We start from the raw sequence: 20,398 nt of genomic DNA on the forward strand, positions 1-20,398 counted from the left end.
AAATGTGCAAGACGGGCACTTCGTCCAAGCTAATAAACTGACCCTCGAGGGTCGCACAAACAATGGCTGAGCCGCGGTTACATGTATAGGAAAAAGTTATTCAGAATGTTGAGTTTTACATACTCACCAAGTTTCATCTCGATCGGTCACAGGTGCCTTTTGGAAGGACAGCCCACCTGTTATCTAAACATTCTTTTAAAGTCCTTTTTTACAGTCGCAGAGGAAGAAACGCTCTGTATTTTGGAATTCAAGTAATTGTAGACACTTGTATGATTCTGTTATATATACTACTTTGACAAAATTAGAAAATAAAAATTATGTGGCGTGTGTAATACCGTACAAAGCAGTTTCAGGACACAAATGTGTTCAGGAACTGTTACAGGAATATGTAAGATCACCCTGTCGATGAAGTATCGAATGCGGTTTATGACACGAGCGACTGGAATCCACCTCTTTTGAGGAGTTTCGTGCACACTGCATGTTTAGCCTTCCTTTAATTAGTTTTGGAGACAGGTCTCTGGAAGTTGTGGATGCATTCGCTTGTACGGTCTGGCTTGCGACTCAATAGCGATTGTTAGCGTACCATAAAACTCCAGATGGGACACAGAACACAGGTAGGTGTTCTGGGCGCTAAGTCACAAACGCACTAAAGTACTGCATTGTGGAAACTATTTTGTTTTTTCAATGATCGTCGCAAAAAATTGTTCTTCCTTGAATATGGATGGTACTGTGGTATCGAGTTGTAAATGAGTGTTAAACAGAGCTGCAATGCAGCCCATAAAAAATTAGTAGAACGGTGAAATAAAGAGCAAACTAGAATGTTTTCGACTAAAATTATTTAAAAATAGTTTTAATATGTTTTTAAAGTCATCTAGTAAAAATCTTATGGTGCTGAGGTGGAAAAAATATTTATTCATGAAAGAAAATTTTTTTCAATTAATAATAACAGTAGCTAAATATATGAAAAAATTTAAGATAGTGTTGATGACAATAGCTCATTATTAAATTAATTTTCAGGGTGGTCGCTTTTAAACTTCGATATGAAATCTGTATTTGTTCGAATTTTTCCGGGTTTTCCATTTTTTACAACTAGAGTTTGCAACTACAAAATTGGAAAGAAATAAAATACGTATCATTACAATTAATATTATTCTTCATTTATATTAATTAGAGATTTTGTACCCAAGATTTACATGTTAGTTACTGTTCAGGATTCAAGCTGTGGAATTCGGTGCCTATTGTCTAACCGGCGACCGCTATTTCATACGGTCTTTGTCGCGTATGTCAACTCGCGGCAAGAGCGCGTGTCGCCGTTGCTCGACACCGCGTAGCAACCGTTTCAATTCTCATTGGCCGAATTTCACAGCTTGAATCCTTCAAATTTAGACAAACAAGGATCGTCCGATGTGCGAGCTCCAATCACGGTGCTCCACATTCGACGGTCTTTGTTATTTAAGGCACCTGCGTATGCCTTCTCGCTCTCTTAACGTTCTGAACGCTCATCAATCGCAAGGTATCGCTCTAGCACGTTTGCTCGTCTGCCCGCTCTCGTCTCGATAAGTAGAGATTCTAATCTCTCGCGCTCTGAGACTCTCGCGATTTCGCATCATTCGGTAGCAGTATTCTCGCGATCTCCCGCGCCGCGTAACGTGCACTCTGCTTCGCGTCAAGATTTCCGGCGTCCGCGTAGAAGATTTCCGTCTCGCGGCGGCACGCGTTTCGTGCCGCTGAAGATTTCCTCTTCGCGATCCGACGGCAGAAGTTGCCGTGCAAGATCTCCGTACGTTCGCCGGCTCGCGATTCTCGTTCGCGCGTTCTTTCTCGCGCTCTCGAGTGCCTCGCACCTCGTGCGTCGTACAAGCGAGTGAAATAAAGTGCATTTTCCCAAAGGACAAAGGTTTAATTCTCCCGTCTCTCCTTGCCTCCTCGCGCGCTCATTTCTGAGTGGTCCCGGCCCCCCGGCGACTCCGACCTTCTAAAGCGGCGATGTCACGAAAGTGGGAACGCCGAAACCCCGGGCGTGAGCACTCTCCTATCCTCTCTGGTATCAATACTGGCACCGTCTAACTTATCGGATTTGTGGCTTGTTTAGACTTGTTTCCATCAGAAAACTATGTGCAATCGATTAATAATGTTTCCATGGCAGAATTATGAATTGTAACAAACATTTTATTGTTATTAATAAGTGATGGTGAAACTCTTACATTGTTGTCTCCAGGAGGCATACGACGCAACGCTCCATGTGGTCATGATTCAGTATTAGAGACAACATTGTAACGAGTAGCGTATTGGCGTTTACCAACTAAATCTAATATTATGTCTTATTAACGTTATCATAATGATATCATTACTTATCGATTGAAGCTTCCGCTTCCGGTTGCGAAGGAGAGTGCAGAGTGTGAGATACTGAGTCAAAGTTGTGTGTGAAAAAGAGGTGTAGGGAAAAGGCGGAGGGTAAACGCGGTAGAGAGGTGCTAGTAGGGAGCAAGGGAGAGACGGGTGAGGTAGGACAAAGGGCGATGGAGCGAGAGGAGAAGTAGGACGGAAGGGAAAAAGGAGGTAGGGTAGAGGTTAGGTTTTCACGTGGCGAGAAATAGGCGTGCTCGCGAGAAGGAGAAGGAGCGAAGGTGTCGCGCTCTGTTGGGTGAAAGGAGGAATAGAGAAAGGGGGGCTGAAAGGCGGAAAGGTTTGAAAAGGTTCGAATAGGAAAAGGAGGGAAAAATGGCTGAAGAAAGGCGGAAAGTGGAGGAGAGAAGAGAGCTAGGCTTGGGAAGGGGAAGGGAGGATGACAAAGAAGGAAACGGCAGAGTAGGGACGCTGTCGGGCGAAAGTAATCTGAAGAGGTGGTTTAGCTCGGGGAGCGTGGAAAGTGTGGGAAGGAAAAGGGGCATAGGGGAGGTAGAGGGAGGGGAAGAGGTAGAGCATGACGCATTTAAGAGAAGCGACGCGACTAAGAGGTCGCCACAGAAGGCAGAGGGGGAGGGGGTAGGGGAGTGCAAAGAGATGGTGGGGATCCTTAAGGGACTGATAGAGGAGGTGAAGAGTTTAAGGGACGTACTATGGAAGGACAGAAAAGCTGGGAGGAAGTTGATTGAAGATTGGGGGAGGGAAACGGAGAGATGGAGGGAAGAGAGGAGGGAGGAGGTAGCAAGCACGGAGAAGACGTGGAAATGGTTGGAGAGTATTCAGGGAAGGGTGACAAAGGTAGAGTGGAGGATGGAGGAGATGGGGCGAGGAGAGGGGGTGAGGAGGGGTAGTGAGGAAGTAGACAAGAGGATGGATAGGTTGGAGGGAAAAATATAGAAGGTAGAAGAATGGATGGGGATAAAGAGAAGGGGGCGCAAGAGGAACAAGAGGAAAGGGGAGAAGAGACAGGTGGAGATCGGGAAAGGGAGGAGAATAGGAGAAGATTAAGGAAACTTGAAGTAAAGCATGATAAGAGGGAAAGAGAGATGAAGAGGAATAATGTGGTAGTTAGGAGGTTGAAGGTGGAGGGCAAAGAATTAGAAGGAGAGATCAGGAGGCTTTGGGAGAAGATGGAACTGGGTGTCGTGGGAATTAAGGAGGTAAGGACGATAGGGAAGGCAATGAAAGATGGTAGAGGGATAGTTTTGGTGAGAATGGAGGGTAGAGAATATAAAAGGAAGGTAATGGAGGGGAAGAAAAAACTTAGGGGAGTAGTGGAAAGTATAGCTGACGATCTGACGGAAGAGGAGAGAAGAGCGAGATGGAAGATAGAAAGGGAAGCGGAGATAGAAACGAGAGAGGGAAGGTACAGATAGGGTACATGAAAATGTGGGTGAACGGGAAAATGAAGAGATGGGACGAGATAGAGGAAAACTGGATGGATGAGCAGGGAGGGCAATAGGGAAGGAAGCAGGGGGGAGAGACAACAGAAGGGAGGGGGAAGAGGGAGAGGAGGAGAACAGGGTTGAAGGTGGGTTTCTGGAATGTGGCAGGGCTGATGAATAACGATGAGGAGTTTTGGAAGGGGCTGGTAGAATGGGATGTCATAACGATGATGGAGACGTGGGTGGAAGAGAAGGGATGGAGTAGGATAAGGGAAAAGAAGTCGAGGGAATTCTACTGGGAGATGCAGTGGGCAAGGAGAGAGGAAAAGAAGGGGAGAGCGATAGGGGGTATGGCGATGGGGGTGAGGAAAGGACTGGATAGAGAAGGAGGGAGGGCTGAAGGGAAGGAGGGGTTGATGACGGCAAGAATTAAGCTGGGGATGATTTGGTGGAGGGTGATAGGGGTGTACGTTAATAGGGATTTGGACAAGAAACTGGAAGATTTAGGGGACTGGACAGAGGGGAGAGAGAGAGGAACAAAGGTGTTGATAGGGGGGGACTTCAACGCGAGAACGGGGCGAGAAGGAGGGGAAGTGGTGGAGGAAGAGGAAGGAGGGGGAGGAGAAAGCAGGAGATCTAAAGACGGGAAAGTGAATGCGGAAGGGAGGAGGCTCTGTGAATATCTGGGAGAGAGGGGGTGGGGGATTCTAAATGGAAGTACGAAGGGAGACGAGGAAGGAGAGTGGACTTTCACGGGGGGAATAGGGAACTCGGTGATAGACTATATATTAGGAAATGAGGAAACAAGGGAGGGGGTGGAGTGGATGGAAGTTGGGGATAAAATAGAGTCAGACCACGCACCAGTGACAGTAGGGATTAAGGGGGAGAGGAGGGAAAGAAGAAGGAAGGAAGGCGCTGGGAAGGGGGCGAGAGTAGGAAACTGGTCGGAGGAAGGGATAAAGGCCTTTAGGGAAAGATTTGGGTGGAGAAGAGAGGAGGAAGTGGGAGGGGTAGAAGAGGACTGGACACGGTTAAAGGAGAACATTAAGGAAGCACTAGGGGAGGTAGGGAAAAGAGAAAAAGAGAGAAGGAAAGGGTGGTGGGATGAGGAATGTAGAGAGGAAAAAAGGAAGGTGAGGGAGGAATTGAGGAGATGGAGGAAGAAGGGGGGAGGGTGAGAATTACAGGGAAAGCAGAAAGAGGTACAGGTTGCTGTGTGAGGAGAAAAAGAAGGAGGAGAGAACGAAATGGGAAAGGGAACTGGAGGCGGTGAAGACGGAGAAGCAGATATGGCAGGTGGTGAACAGGGAAAGAAAGAAAAGAGCATGGATAGACGAAGGAATAAAGATGGAAGGATGGAATGAGCATTTCAGGGGGCTGTTGGGTGGGAGGGGTAACAAGAAGAAGGCGGGACAGTGAAAGGGAAATAGAAATAGGGGAGGTAATGAGGGTGATAAAGGGGCTGAAGGAGAAGAAAGCGGCGGGTGGGGACGGAATAGAGAATGAGGTTTGGAAATATGGAGGGAGCGAGTCGGAAATGTGGTTGTGGAGGGTATGCAATAGGGTATGGAAGGGGGAGGGTTGGGTGGAGGAGTGGTCGGAAGGGACAGTGATCCCCATTGCGAAGAAAAGGAATAGCAGAAAGGTGGAATACTACAGGGGAGTTACGCTGTTACAAACAGCGTATAAGGTGTACGCAGCAATCCTGGCGGAGAGGTTGAGGGAGGAGGTGGAGGAGAAAGGCATGTTACCGGCGAGTCAGACGGGGTTCAGGAAGGGGGTGGGGTGCGTAGATAATATAAACGTGCTGAATTATCTCATAAACAGGCAGGTGAGAAGGAAGGAAAGGAAGATGGTGATCTTCTTTGTAGATTTGAAGGCGGCATTCGATGCGGTGGACAGGGAAGTATTGGTGAAAGCATTAAGGGAAAGGGGAGTAAGGGAAGGGCTGTTTGTGAGGTGCGATGAGATGTTGACGGAGACGAGGAGTAAAGTTAGGGTGGGAGGGGAGTAGGGGGCAAGTTTTTGGACGATAAGGGGGGTGAGGCAGGGGTGCCCGCTAAGGCCGTTGCTGTTTACGCTGCTGCTAGCGGATATGGACGAGGTGCTGGAGAAAGGGAGATGGGTAAAATTAGGGGAGAGGAAAGTCTTTACGCTTGCGTACGCGGATGACGTGGCTATGGTGGCAGAGGATGAGGAGGGGATGAGGGGTATGATGAGGGGGTTGGAGAGACTGGGGAAGGAGAATCTGGTTATTCGACAGGTTGGTGTGGTCGGTAATCAGCTACGGGGTGGAAATTTGGGGATGGAGGGAATGGGAAGGGCTGGGGAGACTGCAAGAGAGGTTTCTGAGATGGGTGCTAGGGGTAGAGAGGTGCACGCCGGGGTACATGGTAAGGGAAGAGTTGCAGAGGGAGATGTTGAGAGGGAGGGCGGGGTTAAGGGCATGGAGCTACGAGAAGAAGCTGAGGGAGGGAAGAGGGTGGGAGTTAGCAAGGATGTGCATGGAACAGGTAAGAGGCAGGGGCAGAAGGGGAGGGGGGTAGATGGGTGGGAGAATGAGAGAAGACGTTTCTGGGAAGAGAGAGGATGGTCAGCAGAGGAGGCAGAGGTGATGATGGAGGAGAAGACAGTGATAGTGAGTGGAGAGTTAGTAAAAAGGGAAAGGAGGAGGCAGCAGGAGGAGAGATGGGAAAAGATAAGGAGAGCGAGATATAATGAGTGGTATGGGTGGGTCAAGGGAGAGGGGATACCAGGATATATGAGGAAGGGGTGGGGAGAGAGTAGATGGCAAAGAGTAGCTAGATTTAGGTTGGGTAATGAGATGAGGGGTGGAAGGTATTGGATGGAGGAAGAGGAGAGAAGGTGTAGGGTCTGTGGGTGGGGGATTGAAACGTAGGAACATGTGTGGGAGCTGTGCTGGGGAGGGGATGAGGGAAGAGGTTGGCAGGGGATGGTGGGGGAGGTGCTAGGAGATGAAGGAGAGGGAGAGGTATTGATGAGGAGGTTAGAGGAGTGGAGGGAAGGTACGGGTGGAAGAGGCGCGGGGGCGGGGGGGGGGTAGAGCAAGGTATGAATGCTTAGGAATGGAATGAATGAGTGCAGCCGGAAGAGGAGGTCCAGGGGGTAGGGGAAAGGATGGGCGAGAGGTAGGGGAGGGGGAGTAGAGATGGTATGAGTGTGTGTGTGAGAGGTAAAACGGGAACGTGGCGTACGCTACAGTAAGAACTCTCTCTCTCTCTCTTACGGAAACTAGTGAAATTAAGTTAGGATAAAATAAGTTAGGTTAACTTAGGTTAAGCATAGTTTAAGTTTTAGGTTAAGAGTTAGGTTAAGAAGAGCGGTGTGGAACCGAATTGTAACCCCTAGGGGAACGATAAATGATACTACTACATTTATTGTCGCTTAGGTCAAACCTGACGGTTGGCCTTACCACTGTACATAGTTTTTTGTGAAGTTCGTCCGTTGACGAACCGCTAAACGGTGAATAAAGTGCTCGTCCCTAGAAGAAGAGTTTATTCTCCCGTCTAATCCGAAACAATAGAAGAGACGGAAAAAACCGTCGAAAATGAGAATCTTGTCGTGGAAAGAGAAACGACAGTCGAGGAAAGATTGTGCCTCTCTGACGGTTTGAGCATCGTGGACATGCACCACGTCTTTCAGCAAATGAAGCTGATAGCCGAACATTCGGGAACATTCGAGTGTTCGACCAGACATTTGGAAATAAAAAATCTCAAGAGATTCGGTTTGAAGACCACACTGGTCATAGAATGCAAGATGTGCAATTACAGAACCGAAGTCCATAGTCAGCCTGGAGATGCTGAAACCATGGATATCAACCGAAGCGCGGTCGCCGGAACAATGACAACTGGAGGCGGATACGGGAAAATGGAAGAATTTCTCGCAGCCATAAACGTTCCGTGCATGTCGAGGAGGCAGTACCGCAAATATCACGACTACATCGTCAACGGATTCGGCGCTGCTGTGGAAGAGGAAATGATGACAGCGACTGAAGAGGAGAAGAGGCTAGCCGTTGAAAGAGGCGACGTCCTCCCATGTGGAATTCCACACATTCCCGTCGTGCCGGACAGGGAAATACGACTCGATGTCTGGTGTGGGCGTTATCATGGGCTACCACACGAAGAAAGTGTTGTTCATTGCAGTCAAGAACAAGACTTGCTGCATTTGCCAAGCTGCGACGAAAATGTAAAAAGAAGCAAGGCAACACCAATGTTTCAAGAATTGGGGCGCAAACCGGACATCCACCAGAATGGAGAGCGAAGCCATAGCAGAGGGATTCAACACCAGTGTCGAAAAACGAGGACTTGTATATTCGACACTGACTGTTGACGGCGATAGCAGCGTGTACAAAAGAATAATAGACTGCGACCCATATAAAAATTTGGTTCGTGTCAAGAAAATTGAATGCACGAATCATTTGACGCGCAACTTCTGCAACAAGATGAAAGATGTTGCGAAGTAGACTCCGCCCGGAAAGCTGAGGAAAACTGTAGAGAATAATGTTCTGCGGATGCGCACGGACATCATGAAAGCTGCAGAATACAGATTCCAGCAGCCGAACCTGCCGATGTCTCAGAAAGTGAGAAATTTGCTTGCAGATATCAAGAATGTGCCCAGCCACGTGTTTGGCGAACACGAGAAATGCAAAGAATTAGGATACTTCTGCGATGGAACACCGAAGATGGACGAACAGAATATTGTTCCGCAATTGTCAACCGTTGGTGTCTACGAAACCATCAAGGACATCATCCGGATACTATCGGCGTATTCCGAAAGCCTCCTCTACCGAACCAACAACAGCGCGGTGGAGAGCTTCAACTCCGTTATTGCAAAACATATTGACGGAAAGAGACTACATTTCGGCCAAAGAGGATCGTACTTCGCAAGATGTGCCGCTGCTGTGGTACAATACAATACAGGCGAAGCATTGTCTCGCTTATGCAAAGCTATGGTAAAAGAATCGCCATAAGTTTTGAAAAATATGGAAGAACGACGCAAAAAGAAAGTCTCAGAAAATGCCGAAAAGAAGAGGACCACGAAGAGCACGAAGAAGCAGTTCCGCGCAGTCCAAGATTCGGATTATGGACCAAACGCGGAGAAAGAAGACATGGACAAATGCATGTTTGATCTGCAGATAGAAAAGCAGATGGAAATGCTAAACAATTGGCAGAAGGACCGAGAAAACATCGAGCAGGATACCATTGGACAGAACGCAAACACAAATTGGATGACGTACAGGTCGAAGCTTTTGACTGCGTCCAACTTCCGCGCCGTGTGCCACCGAAAAAACCACGCTTTGTTCGAAGCTGGTGAGGACGTTGCTCTATCCACGCCCGCTAACCGTTCCCGCTCTAGAGTATGGAAGGGAGAATGAAGATATTGCTCGCGAAGAATTAGCATGAAAAAGCATTCAAATTCGACGATGTGGCCTTTTCATCGATCCATCGATTCCCTATTTGGGAGCATCGCCAGACGGTGTGATAGATGACGACGGTATTGTGGAAATAAAATGCCCACAAACCGCAGAGAATTTAACGCCAGAAGAGGCAATAAGCACAGTACCAGCTGTCAAGAAAATATTTGCAGACAGTGCAGGTACTGCATTGAAGAAACCCCACGAGTACTACTACCAAGTACATGGGTAGCTACACGCAACTGGTAGAAAATACTGCCTGTTTTGCCTGTGGACGAAAAAAGGAATTAAGACAATTAAAGTTGAGAGAGACGACGAATTTTGGCAACGTAAGATGAAGCCAAAATTGTCGCGTTTTTATATCGATTGTATGCTGCCGGAAATAGTCGACAGCAGACATACAAGAGGCATGCCCATTCGGGAACCTGAATATATTCTCGAAGCCAGAGAAAGTACAAAGAGATAGAAAAGTGGAAAAAATATTAAAGTATTATGCCACGTCGGGATACACCCAGTAAGCAAAATGCTTTGAATCTGCCACTAAAATTTGACTCGGAAGTGCCATCTATCTGCCGCCGCATTACCATATGTATTCCAGTAGAAAGTCTGCCACGCCATATTCGTGCCAAACTTTCGCTTCGATCAGCCTTCGTTATAGAGGGCAGGTCCGTCGCAATAAGAACGGGGTAACCTTGTTCTGAAAGTAAATATCAGGAAAAATCGGAATAAACGACAAGAGGGAAAATTGAATTTACAAACGTATTTATTTTAATCTTAATCTATTTTTATTTTACATATATTTGTATCATATTATTTATTTGTTTCATATTTATAATCTTAAGAAAGAATACGAATAGACAATAAAATTTAAAAAAATGAACTGTACAAGTTACATGAAGGAAATTGTTTGAGATTGGCGCGTGCGGACGCCATAATGCCTCACCGTTCTCAACCGCGCGACTGCCGATCATAGAGTGTCCCGCGACACGCGCTAGAACACCGACAAACAGCGTCTGTTATCGAGGCTCGCGCGGGCGAAAACCCTCAAGCGTGATTCGCGGAAAACAGGCTCGATCCTTCTGGAATGTTCTCGAAGCAAAACCGGAAACATCTGCGCGTGACGCACTTCCCGAAGGATCGAGGTAATAAAACCGAGAGAGAACCGTTACTCGCTCTCTTTCTGGAAACCCGAGTCAGCTGTGCGTTACGTAATAAGAGACAAATTTCGAGATCGTTTGCTTATCAGTCATTTATTATATTTCTTCAACCGTTGAGACAAACTGAAACTTTACAGTGAGAAAATACAGTTAATTTATTGCAAATCTGCCTTCCATTCAATTCATTCATACAGTCCGCTTTCTCCACTTTCACTCAGCATACTTTCATACCATTCCAAATACACACTCATCCACAATCCTTTAATTTTCCTCGCGAGTTTAGTTGCATTCTTCTTAGTTTCCCGCGAATCTTTCCAAGCAGGGAAAGATACGAAACAGAAATAAAAATGATATAAAATTCAATTATCATAACAAGACTGTTATAAAATAAAAAAAAATATTCAAATCTTAAAATAATGTGCAACGAGACGTATGTGTCTCGTTGCGAGCGAGTTTGTACCTTGGCCCGGACCAATCACCGGCTAGGACCAGCCGCGTGCCAATCCGCGAATCCAGCCCGGGCGCGGACCAATCGGCGTGTGCCGAAGATTCGCGAACGAGCACACGAGGTCCGCGTTCGGGCTATAAAGATCGCGACGAAACCACCCGAGAGCGGAGTTGGTCTGGAGCAGCTCTCGGGCGAACACCCGAGCCCAGATCCTCTCGCAGACACGCAGAATCGTGCTAGCCTCGGTTTACTATCGGGCGAACACGCCGAAGCGCTGGGATCGGCCGAGGCTTGCGTGGGTTTACGTCCCATACGTCGAAACCGAGACCGCGATCAGGTTCTGGGAGGCAGTCGATCGACGGCCTGCTCTTTTCAGAGCACCGTAGTTTCGACACTCCGGACCGTCATCCCCACTCCTCGGACCCGTTCCCGCATCCCGCGCTCCCGTCCGAGATTCCGCGTCGCGCTCCAGACGTTCAGTCTCCAACCGACCGCAGCAGCGTGTGGAGCTCGTCTCACGGTATACTACCGGGGACGAGCGACCTCGCCGGTTTCGAGTCGTAGGCATTAGGTCTACGTCTGTGCCTACGAACTCGGGCCGCGGCCGCGCGGGGACGACAGACAGAGCGTTCCGCGAATCTCGCACCTCCTCTCGACCGCGTGAAGAGAGTCGGGTAGGTTCGGGACCGCGCCGAGAGCGCCCGAACGCCGTGCCAACGCCAAGCGAGCCCGGCTCGCCCCGCTCTCCGCGCACCGTACCAAACCGGATTCCGGCTTTTCCGCCGCCGTCCGCCGACGAACGGCGTCCACCGCGATACTCCGGACCACCGCGACCTGTACCGGAACCGGAGATACCGACGCTCCGGGCATAGGATAGGGATAAGTCGCGTATTAGTTATTAAGCCCGTTAGATTTAGGTACCGCGTAAGATAGGGTTAAGTTCGATCGTAGGATAGGTCCGCGCCGTTACTGGGTGTCCACGCTCACGGTTCATTGTTTTGTTTTGCTTCTTTATCACCAGGCCGGACGAGAGACAGGCCCCCGTCGAGACTCCGGCGCCGGACCCACGGGGAATCCGGCCTCCGGCAATATTTAAAATAAAGTATAGTTATTTTCTTTCCCTTAAACCGAGCATTTTCATTTAACCACCTCGTTCCCCTCCCCAAAGAACCCTGGTCGCTGAGCCAATCCGGGGAGGGCTCGCACGCCTCGCGGCGCTTCCCGCGACGAGGCGTGTACCGTTATAAATGGAAATAAAACCATCGAATGGAAAATAAGGTGTAGGGATGCTTAAGAAGAGTTTAATTAATATATATTATATAATGTAGGTCATAGGTTATTAACAATATATTTATTTATTTATTTTTGCTATGCTTCCTCTTATCAGCGGACACGGACAGCACACCACTCTTGAAGTTTCTACTTCCTACAAACAAAAAGGGCCTTACATTAGGACGTGATATGGATATGTGTTCTGTTCTCATTGTACAATCGATATAATTCGAAGAAAAAAAATTTTTTTAATTCTAGGATAATGTATATACTCACTTTGCCATTTCCACTTATGAGATGAAATGTCTTCAATTATAACTACCCAGTTAACCAAATGCCCACTCGACCAAATCGAGTGGAATGTGTGCTGCACACATTGCGAGCATAAGACTTATGTATTTTGTACCAAACCCTGCTCGAAGCTGAATTTGGTCCTCATGTGATCTGATTTTGGTACTGAAATTTATCGCCAAATTCCTAGTCGAATGCGGATACAGATGGATTTCACAATCCATGCGAAGTCTCCACGTAAAATTCCATGCGGAATCATGTGGTCTTTTCGAGCCAAACTGTGCCTTCGATATAGAGGGCAGGTCCGGCGCATTAAGAACGGACGTAACCTTGTTCTAACAGTAAATATCGGTAAAAATTGAAGTAAATCTTCCTGTGTAGGGTGGGAAAAGGTATTTTATATAAGTTTCAATGCGTAATAAAGATAAAGTGATGCGTAAACACCACAATGTGTCGTGAAAGACAAAGTGCCGTGTTGTGGAAGGCGAAGAGCGTACGTGCGAGAAAGAGAGAGAGAGAGAACGAGCGCGAAGACTGTGCATGCGAGAGAGAGAGAGCGCGAAGAGTGTGCGAGAAAGAGAGAGCACGAGGAGTGTGCGAGAGAGAGAGAGAGAAAAGAGCGCGAAGAGTGTGCGTGCGAGAGGAAGTGGATTCGAAGAAGATTGAAAGAAGGATTTGGAAAGGGATGACGGAATATTTTTAATATCTATTAATTTTTTATATAATTGAATTTATTTTTTAACTCTTACAATTAGGATAATACAATATAATTTTAAATTAGCACTAAATAATGCTGTTTGGAGCACTGAAAAGTGCTGTTTGTTGCTTTTTTTTTATTTTTTATTTTTATTATTTAAAGTGGAGGGAGGTTGAATGCTTTACGCACAACTTCTCAGGGCCATTCCAACCCCGAGAAAGTGTGGGACTCCCCAAGCGATCGCCCCCCCTTTCAGAGGGGCAATGTGATGGCGAGGATTTACCCACTAAAACTCCTCCCTCCACTTGCGCCCCCGGTTACTGCTGTTGTCCCTGCTCCCAGGGATTGGGTGGTCTCATACTGTTGGTCGGTTTCTTGTGCCAGACCCTTTCTTTCCTCGCTTTCAGCACCACTCGCATCGAATCCTGATATTCGAGGCGGGTGGGCCTTGCAAAAGCTCTGCTTTCGCAAGCTGCATCTGCAACATTAATTTACAAAGATTATTATGCGGTCATATTAATGTTAATGTATTAAAGTATTTATGTAATGTATTAAGTAATAAATAATTCTTACCGAAAAGGGCCCGCACAATCTTTGTGAGATACAATGGTTGGCGGCTCTCCTTGCCAAACCACGTATAAAATTGTAAGAGACTGTCTGTGAGAGACTCTCTAAAAGAGGCACTCAGTGCCTCTTTTAAATTAGAGCCACCCAAATAGGCAAAGTAGTCAACCTAAAAAATAATATATCATTAATATATACACTCACACGTGCGCGCGCACATAGCAGTGGAATAAATGCATACACTTACCACATTATTGTACTGCTCGTCTGAGCAGTTTTCAAAATTGTCTACATCTTCCCTCGTTTGAAGAGGTAGACAATCCGGCTTTCGCCCATAATGCCTTGGTCTATCCTTCCTGCTTAGTAGTCTACAAAGAAAAAGTAAATTTTGTTAATTCTTATTAAGTATTGCCATCATACTACTGTAGTTTCAATTTGTTAAATTACATACTTATCTATTTTTTGGTTCATGTGGTCCATCCTTTTTACTAGGTCATTGTAATGCCAGATAGTGAGTTCTCCGGGGGGATGCATGGTATAGGATGGTGTAGGTGGTGGTATAGGAGGTTGTGGTGGTATAGGATGAGGATGCGGATAAATCTATCGGGGACGTTGATGAAGGTACAGGTGTTACAGGTGCATGTGAGGGATTGGAAAGCAATCCCCCCGTTGTTCCCCGTTGTTCTGGCGAATTTGCTTCTAGAAGCTGTAGTAGCTCCTCATCGGAGCCGACGGGAGTAGGCGACCTAATGATGCGGCGTTTCCGTCGCTGTGGTGCCTCTTCCGACGAGGTGGTTTGGTACCTCGCCGGTTTATGAATCGTCCTCCCTGGTCGGCGGTCTCGAATCTCAAAAACATATCAAAAATAATATAATGACATACCGATAATATATATAATATTTTAGATTAATTATATCATAGAGGAGACTGAAACTCACCGATTCCATTGTCTTTGAAATGCCTTCCATTGCTGCTTTCGGAATGTTGCATTCACGAATGCACAATAGCGAATAACCGTAGCGATTTTCATTTTTCTGCATGCGGTCGTTTTAAAACAAATGACATTCATATTTCGCGCCAACTGTGCGCATGCCCTTAAGGATATAACACAATAATACGCGTAAATATTAATGCACACTTTTATAATTTAATTAATTTAATTCTAAATTTTTAATTTTAATTCATTAATTTCTTTAAACGCTATAATGTCTATAACTTTTAATTTATGATGCGCGTATGTTAGGTGTTGCGCGTTACGCGATCATGCGCAGTGCAGTTTGCGACACCAGACCGGGAATAACACCTCTCACGACGAAGGTGTCGGTGATTCGATACGCGCTCTGATTCCGTCTTGTTTGATAGTGATTCCTTTGTTAGTTAATTACAAATTATTATGTTCGTGAATTAACTCTAAAGCAGTGAATACTGGATGAGCAGTGGATTCGAAGGAAGGAAGGATAGAAGCAGAGAAAACGCCAGATAAGTATTGCCACGTGGTATTGTTAACAATACACGTAACAAATTATTATATATTTTGTATATTCTTTATTCAGTTTTCTTTTACACCCATGGATCGAGTTTTGAAGAAGTCGGTTTCGCGAAAACCGTATAATCAATTAAGCCCTAGGCAGAAACGAAATATTCGGCGCGAAATAACCTTAAATTTGAGGAAGTATTCACGTGACAATGAATTACAAAGTCCCCCTAATGTTGATAATCTGCAGGACATTCCCAGCACGTCTTCTTTATCCGTGCCTGTCAGTAATAATAATAATGAAAGCCTGCTTAATATTCCCACCACATCTTCATTCACGCATGATCTACCTCTTCTACCTCTTCATGCGATGATGTGGTTTGGGAGTCCGCTGGTACTGTTTCAGAAGTCTCATTTCGTGATCGTTTGGCATCTTGCTTTGTGGACAATAATTTAACGCACACTCAGGGGAACAACATCTTATCTCTTCTACGTACCCATTCGTGTTTTTCTAGTTTGCCGAAAGATATAAGAACGCTCATTGGCACACCTTGTACCAGTGTGGTCACCTCTGTGGTAGAACCAGGAGAGTATGTTCATTTTGATGTAGAGTTGAAAATCGTTAAACAGTCATCTCAATGTTCTTCAGTAATTCCTGAAAAGTTGCAATTGGATTTTCATGTGGACGGATGTAGTTTAGATAATTCCAATACAATTCAAATTTGGCCTATTCAAGTCAGAATTGTAAATATCTTAAATAGTAAACCCATTGTAGTAGAGATTTATAAAGGCACCCAAAAACCCAAGCATTGTAACAGTTATCTTCAAAAATTTGTCTCTGACATAAACTTGATAATGTCAAATGGAGGCATTACGTTCCACGAGAAAAAAATTCCAGTCGTATTAAGGTGATTTATTGCTGATGCACCAGCTCGAGCCTTTATACTTCATCACATAGGCCATATGTCTCATCGACCTTATTCGAAGTTCAAAGTTTGTGGTACATAGGAAAGAGGTCGTCAGGTTTTCAATGGTATTACACATCGTTTACGAAGTGATGAAGAATATACCAGGTGTTCCGATGAGGATCATCATAAAGATGGTCAAAGTCCATTAGCTTTGATGCCAATAGGAATGGTATCACAGGTGCCATTCGAGTATATGCATCTCGTATGTCTAGGTGTCATTAAAAAATTGTTATCTGCCTGGGTGTGTGGCAAATATTCCCCATTTTCAAAATTATCTTCTCGACAAATTTTCACAATCTCAGAGAGAATGAGAAGGATCAATAAATATTGTCCATCCGAGTTTGCAAGGCGTCCTAGATCAATAGATTTATTTTCCAAATTTAAAGCAATAGAATTTCGGCAATTTCTTTTGTATACTGTCCAGTTGTCACCTACACTCGCCGAAATTTCTATAAAGTCACTGTGTTTTGTAATGAATTCTTATAATTATACCATTACCAATGAAAAATTTGTATTTGGTAGCATTTCGGGATTACATAAAGAAAGCATACACGCCGATTTAAAAACATAAGTATAACATTTATTGATAAAAGAAAACAAAAATATAATTTTACACAGAACAGACTGCGAAATTTCTATAATGTCAGTTTCGTTTTATACGGATAAAGTTGAAATTAACATTTTTTTTTTTATTATATCTATTTTAATATTTAGTGTAACCTCCATTTTTTTGAATTACATTAAAAATGCGATTGGGCATTGACGAAACTAACTTTTGTAGCGTTTCTGTTTTAACAGACGCCCATGCTTCAGTCACCGTATCCCTTAGTTCGCTAATGGAGTTGTATTGTTTGCAGTTTTTATAAATATGTCGCGCAATGATACCCCAAACATTTTCAATAAGATTTATGTCCGGAGAACAAGCAGGCCATAGCAAAACATTGATATTTCTTTCAAGAAGCCACTGCTTTGTGTGCTTCGACGCGTGCACTGCAGCATTATCTTGCTGATAAATAAAATTGTCATCTTCAATATTTTCTGTAAAGGGTATTAGAACCATGTCTAACAAATCCGTATAATTTTCAGAATTCATTTTGTGTTTTATGAAACACACTGGAGTCCTTTTGTCAGCTTTGAACGCAGCCCATATCATTAGGGAACCACCGCCAAAGTTACGACTCATTGTCACACTTTTCTCATTTCTCAGATCATGCCAATAATATTTACAGCCATCAGGCCCATCCAAATTAAATTTTTTCTCATCTGAAAAAATGACAGACTCCCACTCTTTCGTCCAGGACATGTGTGCCCGTGCGAAATCAAGACGGGCCTGTTTATGTGTTTCTTTAAGGCCTGGTTTACGTTGCATTTTTGTCCACACAAATTGCCCAGAATAATTTAAAAGTTGTTGCACACGTCTTCTTGTTACTGGGAGCTCCAATTCAGCTCGCAATTGTGCTGCATTTTTCGTTTCCTTAGCCGCAGACCTCATTAATAATGAATGTTGTCTCTTTGACAATTTTTTATTACCACCTTTAAAATGATTTTTTCCGTCATTTTCGCGTAAATTGATATAATTATTAATCACAGTATATGACCGATTAATTTTCTTAGCAATTGCGCGATTAGAGCAGCCCATATTTTTATAAGCATCGATCGATGCTTTTTCTTCAATTGTTAGTACTTTTCCTCTCGGCATTATACTACACGCGAATCAAATTATAAAAAACAGGATTTCTATGAGTTCTAAAACTAATACTTTTAGAATGTTTGCAATTTCCCGTAGTTCTCTGCTCAGAATCCAGAGAAACACTAAGTGACTTTATAGAAACTTCGCACTTGTGTTCTGCACCACGCAGAAATAATTAAAAAAAACGTAAATAGTAAACAATGCGGTCTTGAGTGCGCGGTCCTTCTATCAGAGTGTCAACAAAGCACAAGGCCAGATACGATAAAGCAACAGAAATTGTAATATTTTAAAAATATCTATGAAAATGACGATGACTTTATAGAAATTTCGGCGAGTGTATGGAGTACTGAAGGATAATGTATATCGACACTTCTTGTTTCTGCACAGTGCCATAAGAATAATGGTTTCACAGGTTTTTGTTAGCAAATATTTAAAGATTGCAGAAGGAGCTTTGCAACAATTTGTTCGTCGTTGTGAAAAGTTCTATGGCCCAACTTTTAATTCTTATAATGTCCACGGTCTTCTCCACTTGGCGGCTGACGTCAGACGTTTTGGTACATTAGATTCATTTTCAGCTTTCCCGTATGAAAGCAACATGTCCATTTTTAGAAAATATTGCAGAAAGCCAGGACAACCCCTTCAACAATTTTCTAATAGAATGAAAGTATTCTGTCGTGACCTTTGTCCGAGATCACTCCGAGGCCACGTATCGTGCCAAAGGGTGAACTTATAGGTCCCGTGGAATAATCGAGGTTTAGTGCACGTCTCTACTAAATCGAGACGATCGGGCCTTGCACGATCGTGGACACTCTGCCGTGACCAATATCCGAGAATACTCCGAGGCCATGTATCGTGCCAAAGGGTAGACTCGTGCGTTCCGTGGAGTGACCAAGGTTTAGTGTGCGTCTCCACCCAGGCCACTTGTCCGAACATCGTCCAGGTGTCTGGATGGTCTGACGGGTACGACGTCGTTCGATCGCGGATTTCGGGTCAGATAGGAGCGATCGGACTTTGCACGGTCACTGACACTCTGCCGCCGCCTCGCCCGAGATTGCTTAGAGGCCACGATTACGTGCCGAAGAGCAGAATCATTGGAAGCGTGGAGTGACGGCGATTTCGTGTTTGTCTCCATCCTGATAACTCGTACGATTATCCGGCCGAGTGTAGGGACGGTCAGACGGGTCACGAACTGCTTGTCGCGGGGCGCGATCCGTGCTGAGTGATTTTCTAAACCGATTCCGAAAACCGGGCGTAGAGTCGAGCGAGCGTACCGCAAGCGTTTTTCACGCGTTCATAATACTTTGTTTATGTGTCGCGAGCCGACGGCACGGGAGGCCGACCTATTGTTCCACACGGTACCTGGAATTAACTGTATCCAAACACACACGACGGTTCTTACGAGAATATATCATCTTTTGTTACCTTATCTGGGCTACGAATATCTCATTTAACTCGTCCATACCTCGCCGCTTTCCAGTGCCTGGAGGCACGAATCCATTCCTGCTCGCGAACGTGCAAGCTTCGAGAAATTAGGGTAGTAACCGGCCCTGCGAGACGGTTAGGGATAGTCTCGAGACGCGAAGTAGAGATACGAGTAACAGCGTATGCGAATCGGAAGAAACGGTAGGAAAGAACGGTTACATATTTGGCGCCCAACGTGGGGCGGTCTGGTCTGGACGAGCGAGATCTTATAGAAATAGGGTATGAGTAAGCTTCGATCTCGTGGAAAAGCGGCACTGCTAGGGAATAACGATACACCTGACGCGAGCAACACCCAGGTAGAAAACATGCCAAACAACCCGCGCGTTGTAAGAACACCGCCCCCGGGTCCGTCCGGCGGTGAACTCGGGGATGTCCCCGCGCCGGTCCCCACCACCACAAACGATGTACGTTCAACCGGGTTATCTAACGTCCTTGCTGCAGGACTTACTTCTGCTGCAATTCGCGAGCTGCAGGCCGAAGTTGCGCGACTGAAAGAGCAAATGGGTAGGCTAGAAGAACGGCTGAACGCCCAAGTCGAAGTTGAGGAAGTATAGGAACGAGTAACGGAATACCGCGCGGAATTGCGCGATTTTCGACGTGAGATAGAGGCACGGTTGGACCGCGATGCAAAGACGCACGCACAACGCGTCGCAGATGTACGCGACGAGGTACGGGACTGTCTCGCAAATTTCCGGAGACAAATTGCGTCACATCGGATCGCCGATGCCGAAGAAACCAGAAATACAAGTCACCGACTGGAGAATCAGCGAAGCGATCTGCATGGGGCGCCGGATTTCGATGCGACACGCCGCTTGCGACGTGATTCCATGGATTCAAGATGGGCCCCAAACGATTCTGTGCGCTTTGATGCGACCCTGGCACCGAGTAGCCGCCCCTTCATGGTGAAGCCACAAATGCCAACCTTCGAGGGCAAGGCTACCGAAAGGCCGGCCAAGTACCTAAGAGAGATGAAAAGATTCATCGAAGCAGCACGCCTCCCCGACGATGAGCTAAAGTTCATCCTCGGACAATCATTGCGAGGCATCGCAGGCGAATGGTGGGATATTGTGTCCGAGCAAGTTACCTCTTGGGCACAGTTCTCACAGGCGCTCCGGGACCGGTTTTGGAGT

At 45.7% G+C, this 20,398-nt stretch overlaps 1 protein-coding gene across 1 annotated transcript; it reads left to right on the forward strand.

The window, feature by feature from the left end:
• The first annotated feature begins 14,242 nt into the window (after positions 1–14,242).
• On the forward strand, positions 14,243–19,822 carry LOC143363564 (uncharacterized). The gene is made up of 5 exons (XM_076804133.1): positions 14,243–14,296; positions 15,759–16,022; positions 16,137–16,519; positions 18,174–18,460; positions 19,710–19,822. Exons 1-5 carry the CDS (start codon positions 14,243–14,245, stop codon positions 19,820–19,822), a joined length of 1,101 nt encoding a protein of 366 aa, XP_076660248.1.
• The last annotated feature ends 576 nt before the right edge of the window (positions 19,823–20,398 follow it).

This window comes from Halictus rubicundus, unplaced genomic scaffold (assembly GCF_050948215.1).
Source record: "Halictus rubicundus isolate RS-2024b unplaced genomic scaffold, iyHalRubi1_principal scaffold0059, whole genome shotgun sequence".
Taxonomy (NCBI): domain Eukaryota; kingdom Metazoa; phylum Arthropoda; class Insecta; order Hymenoptera; family Halictidae; genus Halictus; species Halictus rubicundus.